This window comes from Delphinapterus leucas, chromosome 1 (assembly GCF_059928025.1).
Source record: "Delphinapterus leucas isolate spDelLeu-1000000601 "Yukka" chromosome 1, BTC_Dleu_Yukka2, whole genome shotgun sequence".
NCBI classification, from domain to species: Eukaryota; Metazoa; Chordata; class Mammalia; order Artiodactyla; family Monodontidae; genus Delphinapterus; species Delphinapterus leucas.
The window spans coordinates 30,946,948-30,964,054 of record NC_143129.1 but is presented as its reverse complement, the minus strand read 5'-3'; the positions used below and the strand labels follow the sequence as shown (position 1 = coordinate 30,964,054).

Here is a 17,107-nt window from a genome sequence, read left to right as displayed (position 1 = left end):
TTTAATGGCATATTTTTTCCTTAATGGAATCCAGGCACATCTGATCAGTCACTGGGATCATTTAGTAATGCAGTCAAAGTTATCATACTGCCATCTTATAAGCTTTGTAATTAGACAATTCGTCACTTTACTAATTCAAAAGATTGCTTTCTTTACTACTTTATAGCATGCTACGGTAGTGAAATTCAACTAAGCTGATCAACAAAAAGGCTCTAAAATTTGGTCCTATATGAACTTGAAACCTCCAGTGGCAAACACACACACTCCTGACCTTTCAAAACAACAGTGGTAATATCTGTCCCACAAATTAGCCTAACAGCAACAGTGAAGTAATAAAGCACCAGTACATCCAGAATGAGAGGGCTAACTAAAAGAAAAATTTAAGATTAAAAAACTGAATATATCATAAACAAATTTGTTCTTGCCTTTTACTGAGGTACACCATTCTTTGGCAAGTAAAAAGACCCAATAAGGGTTTATTTAGTAATTTTTTCCTCCATGATGACTTCTATACTTTACTAAAATTATAAGGCTATGGCAGAATATCACATAGACTATTTATTAACACTCTAATGGCACATACAAGGCAAATGCAAGTATAATCTTAAATATATTATCATTTGTGTCTTATTTCTAACATATCTCAATCAAAAATATTAAATTACTATTTATTTTCATCCTATGAATTAGCAGATTCTCGTTTTAACCCATTCTCCACTGTTTCTCCGATATACAAAAATTCTCCCCCAGTGAAAAAGAATTTACTCAGAATGAAACTGAATGTAAACTTTAAGTATCATAGTACAAAAAGCACCTAAAATTCTCACTTTCAAATCTATACAACCACAATGTATATTGCAAAACCAGCTCCCCCTAATAGCATTAAAAATTAGAGTTCAGAAGGCAAGCTCTGGAGGTCACAGATGTGCCCTAAAGAGCAAAAATAACATTCTACCAGGAAAATTATTATTTTGTTTAAAAGAAAAAAAGAGGGAACATCTTCTCAAACAGATGTGAAATTTCTAATCAAAAAATTCTGTTGCAGTTACATAATATTATCAAGTTAAAAAGTACTTTGCAGAGGTCTGGCAGCACTAACAATGACATCTGTTTTGTGGTCAGGAAGTTCACTTTTATTCTTGTTGCTTCCAATTTGATGTCTGGTTTTGAAACACTTTATGCAACTAGTCCATTTTCTATTATTTTGTTCAGAGCTTATCACATTCTATTCAGTCTACCAAATGCATTTTTAGAAAAGGAAGTTTTAAGTCCGGAAAAAAAAATAAGTATATTGTTCTAGAACTCTGCACAGTAATCGCTAAAAAATACACTCTATGCATAGAAAATAAGCTCAGAACTAAGTCTACTGACATTAAATTTAGAATAACCATTACCAATAATAACCAGTGTATGTTTGCGGGGATGGAATAGAGACATTCCATGTCATTTCAGTGAACTATGACATGACAACTAACAAAACCCTTACAATTTAATTGCATCCTTTTAAGATTCACGTGTGAGAAACATTTCATTCATCATAGTAAGCTTGCTTTTATATTTCCTACATGAAATCCCAAGGAACTACTCTGAAATCATGGAGTTGTGACGAATGTAGTACATAGTACACGATTTCTGTCCACAATAGCTATGGGCTGAAACCAAGCCAGTTACTAGGCGAAAGGTACTATTTTCTGCCTGCAAAATTTTTTTCTCAACAAGATAGGTAATTCTCAGCATGGGCATGGGCTACCAGCACTGGGCACAACCGTAAGCAACCTTCTGAGACTCTGGTTTACAATCAGTTGCAGATTACACTCTTGGCTACGTGACAACACAGGGAGACATACAACACTGAAGTTTTATACTAGAATACAAATAAGTATGGGAAATAGGCACAGCAGTAGCGGAAATTAATAACGTGTCAGACACTCTAAGTACTTTAGAGTTAATCCTCACTTTAATCTGTAAATATTATTATTATTATTCCCATTTACAGATGAGGAAATTGAGGTTGAGAGAATTTCATTTACTTGTCTGAAAAAGCAACTTAGCCATCAAACTACTGTTCAACCTCCCATTTAAATTTGCCCTCTAACTGTAATTTTCTCACCTTTTAAAGTTTATAGTCATTATTTGTATATACATTCTCTATATTTGTAGCAAATGTTTCGAACTCTATCAACAGATTGAACCACAGGAGTTGTCTTGCCAAGATAAATCCATTTTGAAATATAACCAGAAATCTTATTTCAAAATAGAAATGGAAGGAAAAAAAGTTGGGGAGTGGGAAGGAGGAGGGGCCTGTGGAGATGGAAACATACATCTTCCCTTCTCTAAACAATCTGAAAAAGAGCCAGCAGAGATGAGTCTGGCCTCTATTTTTGATGAATATACAAATAGTCACGCCCCTCCACTGTGCTCACTAACAAGTATCCCCAGTACATCTCCCACCCGTTGGCCACCTTCATTATTGTCAGTGGTGAACCACCACTTTCCTCATACCTTACGCTTTTATTTCCATTCAGCCACACCCCCAAGTACCACTTTCCTCATACCTTACGCTTTTATTTCCATTCAGCCACACCCCCAAGTAACATACAATCTAAGTTAAAAAAAAAAAAAAACTTATGCAAATAAAGCTTCAAGCAAATCACTCCCACGTTTCCATCCAACCAGATCATCACTCTGCAGCTCGCCAGCTGTAGAAATTCTAGAGGTATTACTACCCTCGCTAATTTTCTCTTACTACCTAAAGCAAACCAAACATTTTAAGCATCACGCTTTCATTCAAACTCTTTTTGTAATCACTAAATATAACTGAAACATGTATTCCACTGGTAACAACTACCTTTTCAAATCTTCTCCATAGGAAGTCAACATATTTTTCTTACCCGGGGGTTAGAGGAGTTAGTACCCCCTCACTCCCCACAAGTATTTCTAGACCATTCTCTATAATTGTTTCCCAACACCATCTTCTCTTCTGAAATTCATGCCATTAATTTCTGCTTCCTATGTGAAGTCCTCCTTGATCTCCTCCCCTAGAAAAATTTCTCCTTCCTACTTAACTTTCACAACCAGGCAATAAGTTCAGAAGTCGACAGGATATTTTATACAGCAAAGTACTATCTCTAAATCCCAATTGCCAGTTGCTCTCTGTGTGTGTGTGAATGTGGGGATGGGTAGTGGGAGGCTAATACTGGTAACCAGGAAGTGGAGAAAAAAGGAACACTTGGAAATATAACTGGAAAAAAGGTTACACAATAATGTGTTCAGAGTAGTGAAGGGGGACGGGGGGTCATCTTCCAAGCAAAACCAAGTCCTGAGCAACAGAAGCACAAGAGGCACTAAGAACCTAGTCCAACAGGAAATATACACTATTTTTCAACAGAAAACCCCAGAGTGTTCAAAATACAAATTGCTAACTTTTGAGGAATTCATCATGGTCTTCTATGAGAAAAAGCTATCAGCTCAGCAGAGAAGAAATTTGCTCTCAGGACTAGGAACCTTCTCATCCTCCACCAACCCCTTTCATTTCCAGGCAGTACAAGTTTGATAAATATATGCATATCCCCAAGTAAAACTTTTGACTTGCTGAGGTTCTTTGCCTTGGTAGATAATTTTCAGAGTTAGAATTAACCATGTATTTTGATAACCCTGGACAAGAGTGCTTGCTGCAAACAAAAACAAAACAAAACTTGCATAATTTGATCAGTGAATTCACTAACAGACACCTCTCTCAGGAGGCCAAGAGGCCTGATAGCAAAAGAGTAATTGTAAGGAATGTCTGGAAACCCAAATAAAGGAAAAGAACATCTGTGTGACATCTATCAGATATAAAACAAGTCTGAAAAGTATTGAAACCAAGTGATGGAAACATGAGGGTTCATTAGAATTGTCTCTCTACTTTTGTGTGTGTTTGGAAAAGTCCATAATCAAAGATTCAAAAAAATTAAGATAGAAACAAATCAGCAAAAGCTCTCAGAATTCCTCTTGTCCTAAATGACAATGAGAGGAGCCAAAACACAAGCTTCGCGTGTCTAATACCTGCACAGAACCTGCATGAACATAAGTGAGTGGGAGGAAAAGCAAAACATAAAACAGGCTTTTCTTTTTGAGGCCAGGTGAAGCCAGCTTTCTTTGAAGTGTAAATTAAAAAGTTAGTTCCTGAAGGTGAGAAAGGCAGGTCAGCATAGAACCACTCCTGACAGACTGCACATGTAGGTGCAGCAAAAGAAAGCAGTACTCTCTGAAGTGCCCATTTCTTCTCTTTGATTAATTCTATGCCAGTAAGATGGGGCGGGGGCAGTAGATAGGGATAAAATTCCCTGTCCAGCATTCTCCACCCACTTCCAACGCATTTGTCATGATCGGCATCATCACACACTTGCAAAGTTATAAGCTCAGTGGGTCATCCCTAAGCTTTGCAGGACACTGATTAGCTTAATTTAAGACTATTCTATTCTTTTAAAAAATGAAGGACAAGGAGGGGGAGGGGTGGAGGAGGGGAGAAGGAGGAGAGTTTTCTCTTCTAAGGACAAATGTATAAGCAGAAAAATAACTACAGTCTATAAAATATAAACAAAACTTTTACAAGGAAGTACAGGAGCCATAGGTTAATGCTGCTTTCCTCTGATTATTAACCTATATTTTAAGACAGAAATCACAGCTGTGAGTCCAATTCCCCTATACACCACAAAAATGTATACGTTTTACTTTTGTAGCAACAACAAATATAAGTATGTGGGGAGAAGGAAAGCACATTATTAAAATTCTGTCTGCTTAATCATAATGACAGAATTTCCCCCTACACAGCACAGAGAAAAGTTCATTGTAAGATACATGAGATTAAAATTATTTTAAAAGAAACACGAGAAATAAGATAGTACTTTACAATTTACATTAAGCAATGAAAGTATTTTTAATTAGTTATTATGAACACTAATAACTCCAGTAATTAGCACTTGAACATTTTTCAACAACAGGAAACACCAGAAATGAAGTTACAGTCATCATAAGGTATATTTTTATCTTTCAGTAGGTGTTACGTTGTATAGCATGTAACATCAAAAGAGCTTGTATGCACTGTATACGCAGCGTTACTATAGGTTGTAATTTTCAGAAGCATATGAAATAAACATGAGAAACTTCTCAGATGCATTATAAACAACACTTACATTTTGAAATCAATTTTAATTAATAGACAAACCAGAATGAAATGCTTACTATAGGTTGTAATTTTCAGAAGCATATGAAATAAACATGAGAAACTTCTCAGATGCATTATAAACAACACTTACATTTTGAAATCAATTTTAATTAATAGACAAACCAGAATGAAATGCTAAGATGATATTATCGGAAAATCGTAAGAGCATACCCTAAAGAATAAAACTACATTTGGGAAAAACAAGAATAAATCTGTAGCAATCAAACTAATCACATTTAAATTCTTAGAAAATAAGCAGATTATAAAACATACTTTAAAAATATTCACAAGATAAATATATCATTGGATGTGTGCATATAAATTGTAAAATTGACAAAATCACCCTCAAATGTAAAATTTTACTTATTATTAAAAATATGATCAATATTTAAACAAATCCAAACACAATATGAGAAAGTAAGGACGGCAAACACATGATAATAACAAAGGATATATTGGTTCCTTTGTCCCTATCCCAGAGTAGATATCAAGAATCAATCAGGGACTTCCCTGGTGGCACACTGGTTAAGAATCCGCCTGCCAATGCAGGGAACACGGGTCCGAGCCCTGGTCCGGGAAGATCCCACATGCTGCGGAGCAACTAAGTCCGCGCACCACAACTACTGAGCCGACACTCTAGAGCCCGTGAACTACAACTACTGAGCCCACGTGCCACAACTACTGAAGCCCACACACCTAGAGCCCGTGCTCCGCAACAAGAGAAGCCACTGCAATGAGAAGCCCATGTACCACAACAAAGAGTAGCCCCTGCTCGCTGCAACTAGAGAAAGCCGCACACAGCAACAAAGACCCAACACAGCCAAAAATAAATAAATGAATAAATAAATTAAAAAAGAAAAAGAATCAATCAGTGCATTCTTTCTCTCTGGACCCAAACAAACCCTCAGAAGCACTTCCAAAAAGAGCACTCAGGTACCCATTACCAAGAGACCACAATGAAATATTAAATTATACCTATTTTCTATCCCTAATCTAAGATTTTCATGACTTAAAACATTTAAACAAATGTTTTGGCAATTTGGGCAATTAGTTTAAAATCAGAAATGGTTATATTTTCATATCATTTAAAATTCACTTAATCAAGAAACGGATTCCAATGATTTATTTCACTTCAAGGAAGGTTCCATTGCTGAAACAACCACCACAAAACGAAATGGACTCAATGGCAAACTTAAATCCATTCATAAAAAATAATGGAATATGTTACTTTCTTTTGAGAAAAGAAAGCACACTCTTTTGAGGGTGTGCTTTGAGAGCTGACAATGAACATACTTGGGCCACTAGTAAGAATACTGATAAAGCAGAAAAAATAATTCTCTTTTCAATATAAGCAATACACTCTCCCATTCTCTACTCAGTAAAGCAGGGGACTGATAAAGGCATGAAGGGTCCTGGATTTTCACGGATCAACAACGAAATAAGGAGTAAAGGGTTGATTTATGGCATTAGCAAAGATACCAAAGTTAACACTTACTTTTGCAAAGGCTTCAAAAATGTCAAAGGAAGGTGGCAGCTGAGAAGCATCCTGTATTTCTTCTCTCATGAAGTGTTGAAATGTCAATACAAGTTGCCTGAGGCCCTCTTTCTTATCTTCAGTCAGTTTGTTAATATCTTTTTTAAAGATAAAATAAATAGTGCAATCACACAGTGAACTTTCAATGGATAATTTTCAGGTATTCAATAGCTGTTAAGGCAGATATTTCCTACCCAGATTCCATTCTGACAGAGATCAAATGCATCTTTTTATTTTTTGACAACTGCAAATCATTATCATATATTATCAATCAAATTCTGCCAAACATTATCTACAAAATAAGATCAAACACCTAGAAAAACAAAATAAATACACACACAGATGAAAAAACATTAAAACCAAAATCAGTAATGATGTGTGTTAGCAGATTTTCTACATCCTCGTGCACACATGTTCAAACCACCATACATGCTTATTTAGTTAGTGAATTTAAGTAGACTTTTCCATGAAACAATTTACAACCAGGTCATAACTGATAAACAGTATCATCTCAAAGACAAAAAAAAAACAGAAAGCAAGAACTGAAAAGTTCAGTTAAATTAAGTTCAAATTGGTGAAATTACATCGAGAAAAAAACATGAATCAACCAAAGAAATCTCATTTTCAAGTTCTTTTCAGGTTGAATAAACAAAATATGATACTGCTTCAACCCAAATGGAGAAAGTTCCAAAGCCAATATCACCCCTTTAAAAACTCAGTTTCATTTATATCATAAAGGGGTGTGAAGACTAGGAGTGCACAGTTCAATTAATAACGTTTGAGAGCACTTCACTTAACGCAGCATGTATGACACTGCTACTGAGCAGGGCTAATGTTCACAGTAAAACTCACTGCAAGAGATGTTATTTACCTAGCAGTAATATAAGAAGAAGAAAATGGGGCTTCCCTGGTGGCGCAGTGGTTGAGAGTCCGCCTGCCGATGCAGGGGACACGGGTTTGTGCCCCGGTCTGGGAAGATCCCACATGCCGCAGCTGGGCCCGTGAGCCATGGCCGCTAAGCCTGCGCGTCCGGAGCCTGTGCTCCGCAACGGGAGAGGCCACAATAGTGAGAGGCCCGCATACCGCAAAAAAAAAAAAAGAAAAGAAAAAGAAGAAAAAAAAATGACTAGTTCTCTATTAAAACTTGAAAAGATAGATCAAGATGCAACTACAGCATAACTCTGTTGCTCATGTCAGGTCTACATATTTTCTTTAAATTACTTGTTCAACAGAACAAATTAACCCAATGATTCCTTAAATAATAATTTATTATCATTGGCACTTAGGATTCCATAACCATAAATCTGTACTAGATGATTTTATTTGTCTCCATCTAGAAATATTAAACTGTGTAGCACATTTACTCCATGAGCTCTTGCTACTTTTGACTTAAAAGTCATTTACAACTTCAATGAAGAGGATCTGTGATCTGTGCCAATAGAAAGAAACATAAACCCTACGTTCATTTCACACTCAGATTTGCAAAGCCTCTCAGTATTAAGGAGGTTGGCCACCACCATGGTAGTTCAGGAGAAGAACAACGCTCAATGCTGTCAGAGAGCCTAAGTCATCGGTACTTTCTACTTTCCTTATTATCTAAATGTTCCCTGGAGCCCCCATTCACATTACTGTTCCCTAATATCAAAAAGAAACCAAGAGTGGGAAAAAGGGAAAGAGGAGGGAAAAACAGAAGTAAAATGTATTCTGCCAGCTGGACAAAGGGTTATACTCCCCTCACTGCCTAACTTGGACACCTCTATGGCACCTCACAAACTCCTCTAGGGCCAAAGCTACCCTAGAATAAATTAAATAAGCTAATGTGTCTATATAAAAGCATGAAAAGGTTTGCTGCCTCACATAATAAAGAGACAGAAAAACAAAGTTTAAAAAAAAAAAGGCAACTCATCAGCTCAGCAAATAAATGATAGAACTTAAGATGCTGATAGAGAATCACTTACTTGACTCCAGATCATAAAATGAGTAAAGTTTCTCCGATTCAGAGGGTGTTTCTTCCATCTATGAAGAAAGGGGGAAAACACCAAAAACAATTTCAAGTGCTCCAATATATAAATGAATATGTTTGCATATCTTTAAATATTCAAATGGAAGTCCATTAAAAAGATAATTTTCTATATTATCCTTCTTATCATTCTTAGAGTTAAATTATTCAATCAGTCACAACTTTAAAATCCATGTTGCAACTTGACCCACCAATTTAATTTCCAAACACAAAATTCTTTTACAAAAAGTTTCCATTCTTTTCTTTTTTTCCCCAATTCTACCACAGACTTGTATCACTGTAAGGATTTTACTACTAATTATTATAGAAAAGCAAAGATGGATGAATAAAAATAAGAGTTTATTACAAACTGTGCAACCTTGGGCACGTTACTTAAACTTGAGGTGTCAATTTCCTTATGTGAAACACAGGAGTAATAATAGCACTGAGTTGTTGTGGGATGAAATAAGGTATATCATGTAAAGCAATTAGCACAGGGCCTAGAAATAGTTAAGTGCTCAACAGAAAGTAGCTATCATTACAGTTACTTTCTATTAGATTCTGATTCCGTAGGTCGGGGTGAAGACTGAGAACTAGAGCCCTGGGTGATTCTGAAGCAACCCATTTCTGCTCTAACAGTGGTTCTCTATCTATTCAATACTAATAAAGCAAAAAAAAAGTTCAGACTCAAATATAATATTATTATACTTTTAATATCCAGTGATTAAAGAAACGCATAATGACAAAGTTGCTCTGAATTTATTAAAGCTTTGAAATAAATTTGTGTATTTTAGTTCAACACAATATGTACAATTTAAAAATAGTAGTAAGTATATGTGACAGATGTTGTATATTCAGTCCAAAGACAATGCCAAATTGGCATTCTAAATCCATTTTTTTTTAGTAAAGATGTAGTTGATATATAACATTGCATCAGTTTTAGGTATATAGTTTTACATTCCTAAATTCCTCTATGAAATTTTATTGCCAAAAGAAGTTAACAGACAACAGGACACAAGAGAGCTGAAGCCTGCAATAAAGAGATATTCATTCTAAAGCCTGGCAAAAAAAAAAAAAAAAACCCAAAACTGGAAGGTGTCGCCAGAGGGGGATTTCAGGGAATCCACTAGCTGCTTTGGCAGAGTAGGGAAAGGGACTGGAGAAACAATTTCAGTGAATGTTGGCTTAAAAAAAAAGAAAAGAAAAAAAGATAAGTACCCTTCCTTGTAAGATTAATTATCATTTAATTAAAATCTCACTTGAAGAGGCAACCAAAAGAATTATATACTTGCCCTGTGCATTAGTTCTCAGTGGAAAAGTAATAAAGGCAATGTAACAGGCATCACTAACATCTCATGTCCCAGACATAGGACTTTAGGTTTCTATTCACAGGAGATCACACACAGGGTCTTCAAAGAGGGACGGTGCACTTCATCACTGCTGTGATTAATAGGAAAACAACAAGTCTTGTCTTAAGACACTCCCTGGAATAATCCACCTTCTACCTTAACGTGGATTTAAATTCAGTCTTAAATATGAATAATACATGCAATTGCAAGCGCTTATGCTAAATTAAAACCCAAGCATATTTCACAAGTTTTATACTCACAAGTTTGAAGACAACTCTGCCAAGAAGTCGGACAGAGTCGGGAGGATATCTGGGTTTGCAGCTTTTAAGGCATTTGCATTCTCGCTTGTGGTCCTGCCAAGCTTTTTTCTGTTAAGACAAGAGTGAGGAGGGCATATAAGACATAAAAATTTAACTTTCATTTACACTGGTTTTGAATGTTGTGAGTCGTCAACATTAATTTCAACAGCCTAAATATAACTGCAAATAGAAAATGAAAGCAATATTCTAATACTATTAATGATCCAGGATTCAGTATGCAATTACCAGGCATGGACATCAAGAACTTCCATTTCACCTCTGTCCTTCAATTTGTCCCTTGGTTATTACCTAACTGGTAGAATCCAAAGAAAGAATCATTATGTCTTTCTTGATAATTTATAAGATAGCCTTTTAGGTGATTAAATAGGATTCAATAATAGACAGTGATTTTGAATACAAAAAGAAAATATCACTCCAAATTAGAAAACAAAACACATTGTTCAAAAAAATCAAAACAGGGCTTATAGCTTTCTGAATTTCTGCGCTATTATAGTAAGTACAGAAATATCAGGAGGGCTAACATAAAAAATAGAAAACCTTTTTGTTTTTTTAAGACAAGATAGAAAGGGGTTATTAGCTAAAATGACCAAATGCCATTTTTACCCAGGACCATCTTGGTTTACTTATGTTGTACTGGCCTAATTATTAATACTGTCCCTTTCCATTCTGAAAAGTGTGGTTTGGATGATAAATTATATTGTCACTTTTCCCAGGATCCTAGCCATGTGCTAGTGGGGCTGAAGACACCACAGAGCCAGTCACCAATCTCGCAACACGAGGAATAAGAGGACTAAATGGATGGACATTATCCTTGAGTCCGACGTCAGAAATGCCATGACTCCCTTTACCTGGGATTACTTCTATATGGAAATAAAATCCAGAGTATCCAATATTTAACCCTGGCAAGAGGAAGACAGCTAAACCAAATATCTAGTATGTTCTTTTCCAAATGATAGTTGTTAGTTCAATCACTCCCAAATTCTGGGCCTATAAAATCCCCATAGAAGAGGTTTCTCTTTTCCACTTACAGCACAACATGCAGCACAACCAAGACAGTAGCTGCAGCTACTTTGAAACTGTGACTCAGATTCAAGTTCAAGACAGCATTTTGCTCAGAAAGACTGCCTGTGTCAGGTTGCTGGGTGAAGGCGTGGTTTGTCTGCTGCTATTTCCTTGTAAACCCAATCTTGGAGACACTGTTTACAAGGGGTACTTCTTTTATCAACTCTATTCACAGTTACCTCATTTCATTCCTTCATATCCACTATGGCAATGCTCTTAATGTGATTTCTTTTTTTTAGTGTTTATACTTTACTCATTTCTAAATAAAACTGAGTTGCTTTCAAAGTAAAGATGAGTATGAAATAAGGTTGCAAAATTAGAAACAGAAAATGTAAAAATTATGGAAAAAAAAACTCCTCTAGCATTTACTTAGCATTCTACAGTGTTAGACACATGACTAAGCAATTAAAAAATATTTTATTTGATTTTCACAATAATCCAAGTGGTAGATACTGTCATCCTTATATTAAAGGTGAAAAAAGTAAGGCTCAAGAGCTGGGATCTAACTACCAAGCTACATAAATATAAAGGGGGAGAGTATAAATTCTTAGTAAGCTAAACAGGAGAGCTAAGCAATTATCGTACTTGTGTGCAACAATTATTTGAGCTGCCTCACAGGCAAGGCAAAAAGAAAGCAAAATGGCTTAAGTAATTCTCATCTTTATCATATACATAATTCTTTATCATGTATATAATTCTTATATATATTATATATATAATTCTTATATATATATAATTCTCATGTATATCTCATATCTCATATATAATTCTTATATATTATATAATATATAATTCTCATGTATATCAGAAGGAAGAAAACCTAATACCACAAATATGGTTGAAAGATAAAGGACAAACTAGGAAAAGAAAATTTTAAATATGTATGTAGATAGTGTTAACTGTCACCAAAATACAAAGAGGTCTTATAAAATAACTAAGAAAAGGGTGAATGTTTCCATAAAAATAGTAAAAAAAAGTGAAGGACATGAAGAGAAAATTCATGCCTAAAAAAGAAATGCCAATAAACAAAAACTAAAAACCAAACAAGTGATCAAAGAAATGTTAACAGAAACAAGATAACATAGGTGACCCATTAGTATAGCAAAGATAAATGAAAATATTAATTCAGAAGTCTCTAGGGTGTAGGGAAGTGGGGACTTTCTAACCTTGTCCTTGGAATTATAAGTTTCCCTAATCTTTCTGATGGGTGTTTGGTAGTAAATATCAGGATTTTCAATGTGCATTTTGCTGGCACAGAAATAATATTTATAATGCAATTAATCCTAATTTAACTGATGTACATAAATAAGCTTAAGAATGCTCATTGTAGATTTGCTAAAATACTGGAAATTGGCAATAATTTTCCAGCTTTTCCTATAAGAAAAAGCTACTTTTGTTTTTCTCTTTATACTTTCCCAATACTGTTATCTTTGACTAATATCATGTATTATATTTATAAATAAAAGCAAAACATAATTATCTTTCTTATATCTAATAACTGTGATTCGGGGAGAAGCATTTTTATATGAAAAAGAAAGCAAAATCACGGTTAATAAACAACTTTTTTTTTTTTTGGCAGTACGCAGACCTCTCACCGCTGTGGCCTCTCCCGTTGCGGAGCACAGGCTCCGGACGCGCAGGCTCAGCGACCATGGCTCACGGGCCCAGCCGCTCCGCGGCATGTGGGATCTTCCCGGACCGGGGCACGAACCCGCGTCCCCTGCATCGGCAGGCGGACCCTCAACCACTGCGCTACCAGGGAAGCCCTAATAAACAACTTTTTAACGTTTGTTTATTTTGGAAAACCTGGTTGTAACTCAAAAAATCTTTTAAATGTATTAATTTTTAAATGTTAAAAAAATGCTTCAATGAATTCTTTTGTAACACCAATGAAATCTTTTGTAACGCAAAGACTTAGTAAACTTTTATCAATTTTTAAATATTATTTTATTTTTAGCTTTGTTTATGTCTGGTTTTCTTAAATAAGTATACTACCAACTAGGCGCAGCATGCGTGTAACAGGTGTTCAATAGATATCTGATGATTTATTCTAAAATCAGTACCATTCAGGAGATACAATTTACTATATATTTACCACTGTTTATTTGAAATTAAGGCCATGCAAAAAGGTCAGGAAAATCCCTAGCAATTCTTGCTTTGGCCAGTCTGAGACGGTTTTGATTGCTTAATTATGAAAGGAGAAGATTGATGAGATGTTGCAATAGAAAGAGAAAATCCATTTATTTCTTCTTCCTTACACAAAATAACCTTTACACTATTATTGTAACGTTTCCCTCCCTGCCTTGGATACAAAGCCACTACAGCTCAATAACCCATTTAAATACTATTTAACATTGAATTTTAGTTGGATTAAATACTCATTTTAGGGCAGCTTATTATTTTGTGGGATGGAATGTGGGAAGGATCAATACATATTAAATCCAGTTTCAGTAAAACACATCTAATTCACAATCAGGGCTCACTAGACGTTTATTCTGTAAGAGGACTGGATTCATTCATATCTAAGGTAGCCTCTCAATGATAAAAATCTATGATTCTGTAATCCCCATTCATAATAAATAATCTGAATTATGTCAAAAAGGCTTGAAACCTCCCCATGTTAGGCTTACAGAGAACTGAAAATTTGGAATGGTATTTTCCTCAGATTTGGGGATATTTAAAAGAAACTGCCTTAAAATATGTAAAAAAGAAACGAATTCTTTTAAGCCAGCTTATTCAACAAGCTCCTTTTGTGATTAATAACCACTATTAATTGAACATTTTCTATGTGAAATATTGTCATGATTTTTTTTAACCACATGTTCATGACTCATTCCGCTCTCAATCAATCATCTACAGAGGTCTGCTATAGGCAAAACTTAGGATAGTTGAGTTGCCATGCAACTTGCAGGAAAGAAAAGAGACCCAACAGTTTTCCATTCACTTACAGGCTGCTTAATAGCAAATAAATAATATCTTCTGTATGCGTCAAATGTAGTACACTAATGAATTACAGGTTGACAGATGCAAGAAGACCTGAAAAGCTGGAATCTGGGAAAAGAAAACTGGAAAGCTAAGCACACTGGCTAACAAGCTATAGTTGACTGACAGGTATTGATTAAAATCTTGCGTAAAATCTCCTTAGAGCACACTAGAGACCTAGCGATAGACATTAGACTTAGCACTTTAAAAGCTTTCTGGATGCTGTAACAAATGTAGAACAAGAGTGCCTCCCCACTAGCCTTAATCAAATTAGACAGATAGGGCCAAACATAAAGACAGAATAAGGCAGGAGGATGGTCATAGGGCAAGAAGTTGACAAAAGAAACAAGAATAAAGTATTACTCCTTAGGAAAATGGGAATTACACTTTCTTGGTTAATTGACGAACCTTATAATAAATAAAAACATTAGAGTCCCAAAGTAAGTCAATCTAGTACAAGGTTCAGGTCAAATCCATTTTGCCACTTGTTTCTGTAAAGTTTTATTGAAACATAGCCAATTCACAGTATTACACTCACTAATTTCATACTATGACAACAGAGTTGAATAGTTATGACAAACCCTATGGCCCACAAAGCCTAACATGTTTATTATCTGGCCCTCTACCGAAAAAGTTTGCCAATCTCTGATCTAGTGAGAGGTCATATCAAGATGGAATGACCTAACTGATACATTTTAGCTGGAAGGGCAAAATAAATCATTCACCTCTAAGGACTTCTTTGAAAGAAACTTCCATGCTAGATTGATCAAAATGTCAATGCCGAGTTCTAGTGGAACATGGCAGATGGGGCACATGCATTTCATCTCCCCAACACAAGTAATTATCAGGTTTTTAACTCCCAAAGTGAACCAGAAGGGCCATCAATGGATGAGGTGTTTAACCTCATTTCCATTAAGTCAGAAAGTAGGGGTAAGAGAACAGGCTACAGAAACAGGGCAAAGGAGGCCGCCTCAAAGTGGCAGGTAACTTTGGAGGCAGTTACCTGCAAAGTCTTTGACTCCTGCCAAACAGAACTCCAACAAGAATTTAGAATTGAAGACTACATATGGGACAGAGAATGGGATTGAAAAGTGACTGAAAAAGAGACAGTTAACCAGAAGTCTGTTTACCAGAGGGTCCCAAAACACCTTCTTACTATTGGCACGATTTGGAGTAAGCAGTGGAGTGTTAAAATGGAGACTCTAGTTGAATGTAACGCTAAGAATATCACTGATCTAGACCATTTCTTTAGCCTTCTGTTTGGTCTTCCTTCCCCAATGTTTACCATCTTATAATGGTTCCCTCAAACAGCAGTCTCATTCTTTGAGTGGCTGAAAGGTTGTGATCACTTTATTACAGAGGAAGAAATAAGATCTATGCATACTTAATGGTTCTGCAGTGAGCAATATTTTTTAAAGAATGTATTCAGATATAAATTACATTACAATAAAATGGACCCATTTTAAGAATATAGTTTTATGTAACCAACACCAAAATTAAGATATAGATTGTCATTACTCCCACAAGTTCCTTTGTGGGCCTTTACTTTCAACCCCTCAATCCCTGGCAACCAGTAATCTGGTCTCCATCATTACAGACTAGTTGTGCCTGTCCCAGAACAGTCCTACTTCTTTCTATCTGGCTTTATTTCCTCCGTATAATGTTTCTGAGATTCACTCATGTTGCTGTATATATCAATAGTTCTCTTTTATGGCTGAGTAATAGTAAATTGTGGGTGTATCTATGTGTGTATACACACACACACACACACACACACACACACACACACTACCTAGGAGTAGAATTGATGGGTTAGTTGGTAAGTGCACATTTAATACTTTTAGAAACTACCAAACTTTTCCAAAGCAGTTGTAACATATCACATTCCCACCAGCAGAGTATGAGGTTCCAGTTGTTCTTCCTTGTATGCACTTGGTATAGTCAGTCTTTCTCATTTTAGCCTTTCTAGTGGGTATGCAATGGTATCTCATTGTGGTTTTCATTTTCATTTCTCTGATGACTAATGATGTTAAGCATCTTCTACTGTATATCTTACTGAAGGGTCTATTCAAATCTTTTGTCCATTTTACTGGATAATCTTACTACTGAATTGTAAGCACTGTTTAAAAATTATGGATACAACTCTTTGGTTGGATATATATGCATTACAAATATTTTCCCCAGCCTGTGGTTTGTCTTTTCATTTTCTTAGTGATGTCTTCAAAGAGCAGAAGGGTTCAATTTTGCTAAAGTTCACTTTATCAATATGTCTGGTATAGTGAGTGCTTTCTGTGTCCAGCCTGAGAAACTTGACCTACCCCCGGTCCAAAGATTTTCTCCTAAGTTTTCTTCTAAAAGTTTTAGAGCTTTAGCTTTTAAGTCTGTAATCTATTATGAGACTTTGGTGGGGGAAAACTGTATTTATATCATTTCTTTTCTGTGTGCATATCTATCACAATTTGTTGAAAACATTATCCTTTCAACATTGAATTACCTTGGCACCTCTGTAGAAAATCAACTGGCTATACATGTGTGGGGTTGCATTTATATTTTTTAAATTTTCTGTATATTATGATATTCTGACATCTTAAAAACCTTTCTGGCTGGAAAGAGAGACTGCCCATCCCAGAGCTAGGCAATTCTTAGAGACAGCAA

General features: G+C 35.6%; 1 protein-coding gene across 1 annotated transcript in view; it reads right to left on the bottom strand.

The window, feature by feature from the left end:
- Window positions 1-17,107, bottom strand: part of SMYD3 (SET and MYND domain containing 3) — a 714,413-nt gene that overhangs the window by 507,913 nt on the left and 189,393 nt on the right. The window contains exons 3-5 of the mRNA XM_022579404.3: window positions 10,349-10,456; window positions 8,699-8,756; window positions 6,702-6,838 (exon numbers count right to left, since the gene is read on the bottom strand). Of these exons, the coding sequence (XP_022435112.1) occupies window positions 6,702-6,838; window positions 8,699-8,756; window positions 10,349-10,456 (303 nt within the window). The remainder of the gene's footprint in view (window positions 1-6,701; window positions 6,839-8,698; window positions 8,757-10,348; window positions 10,457-17,107) is intronic.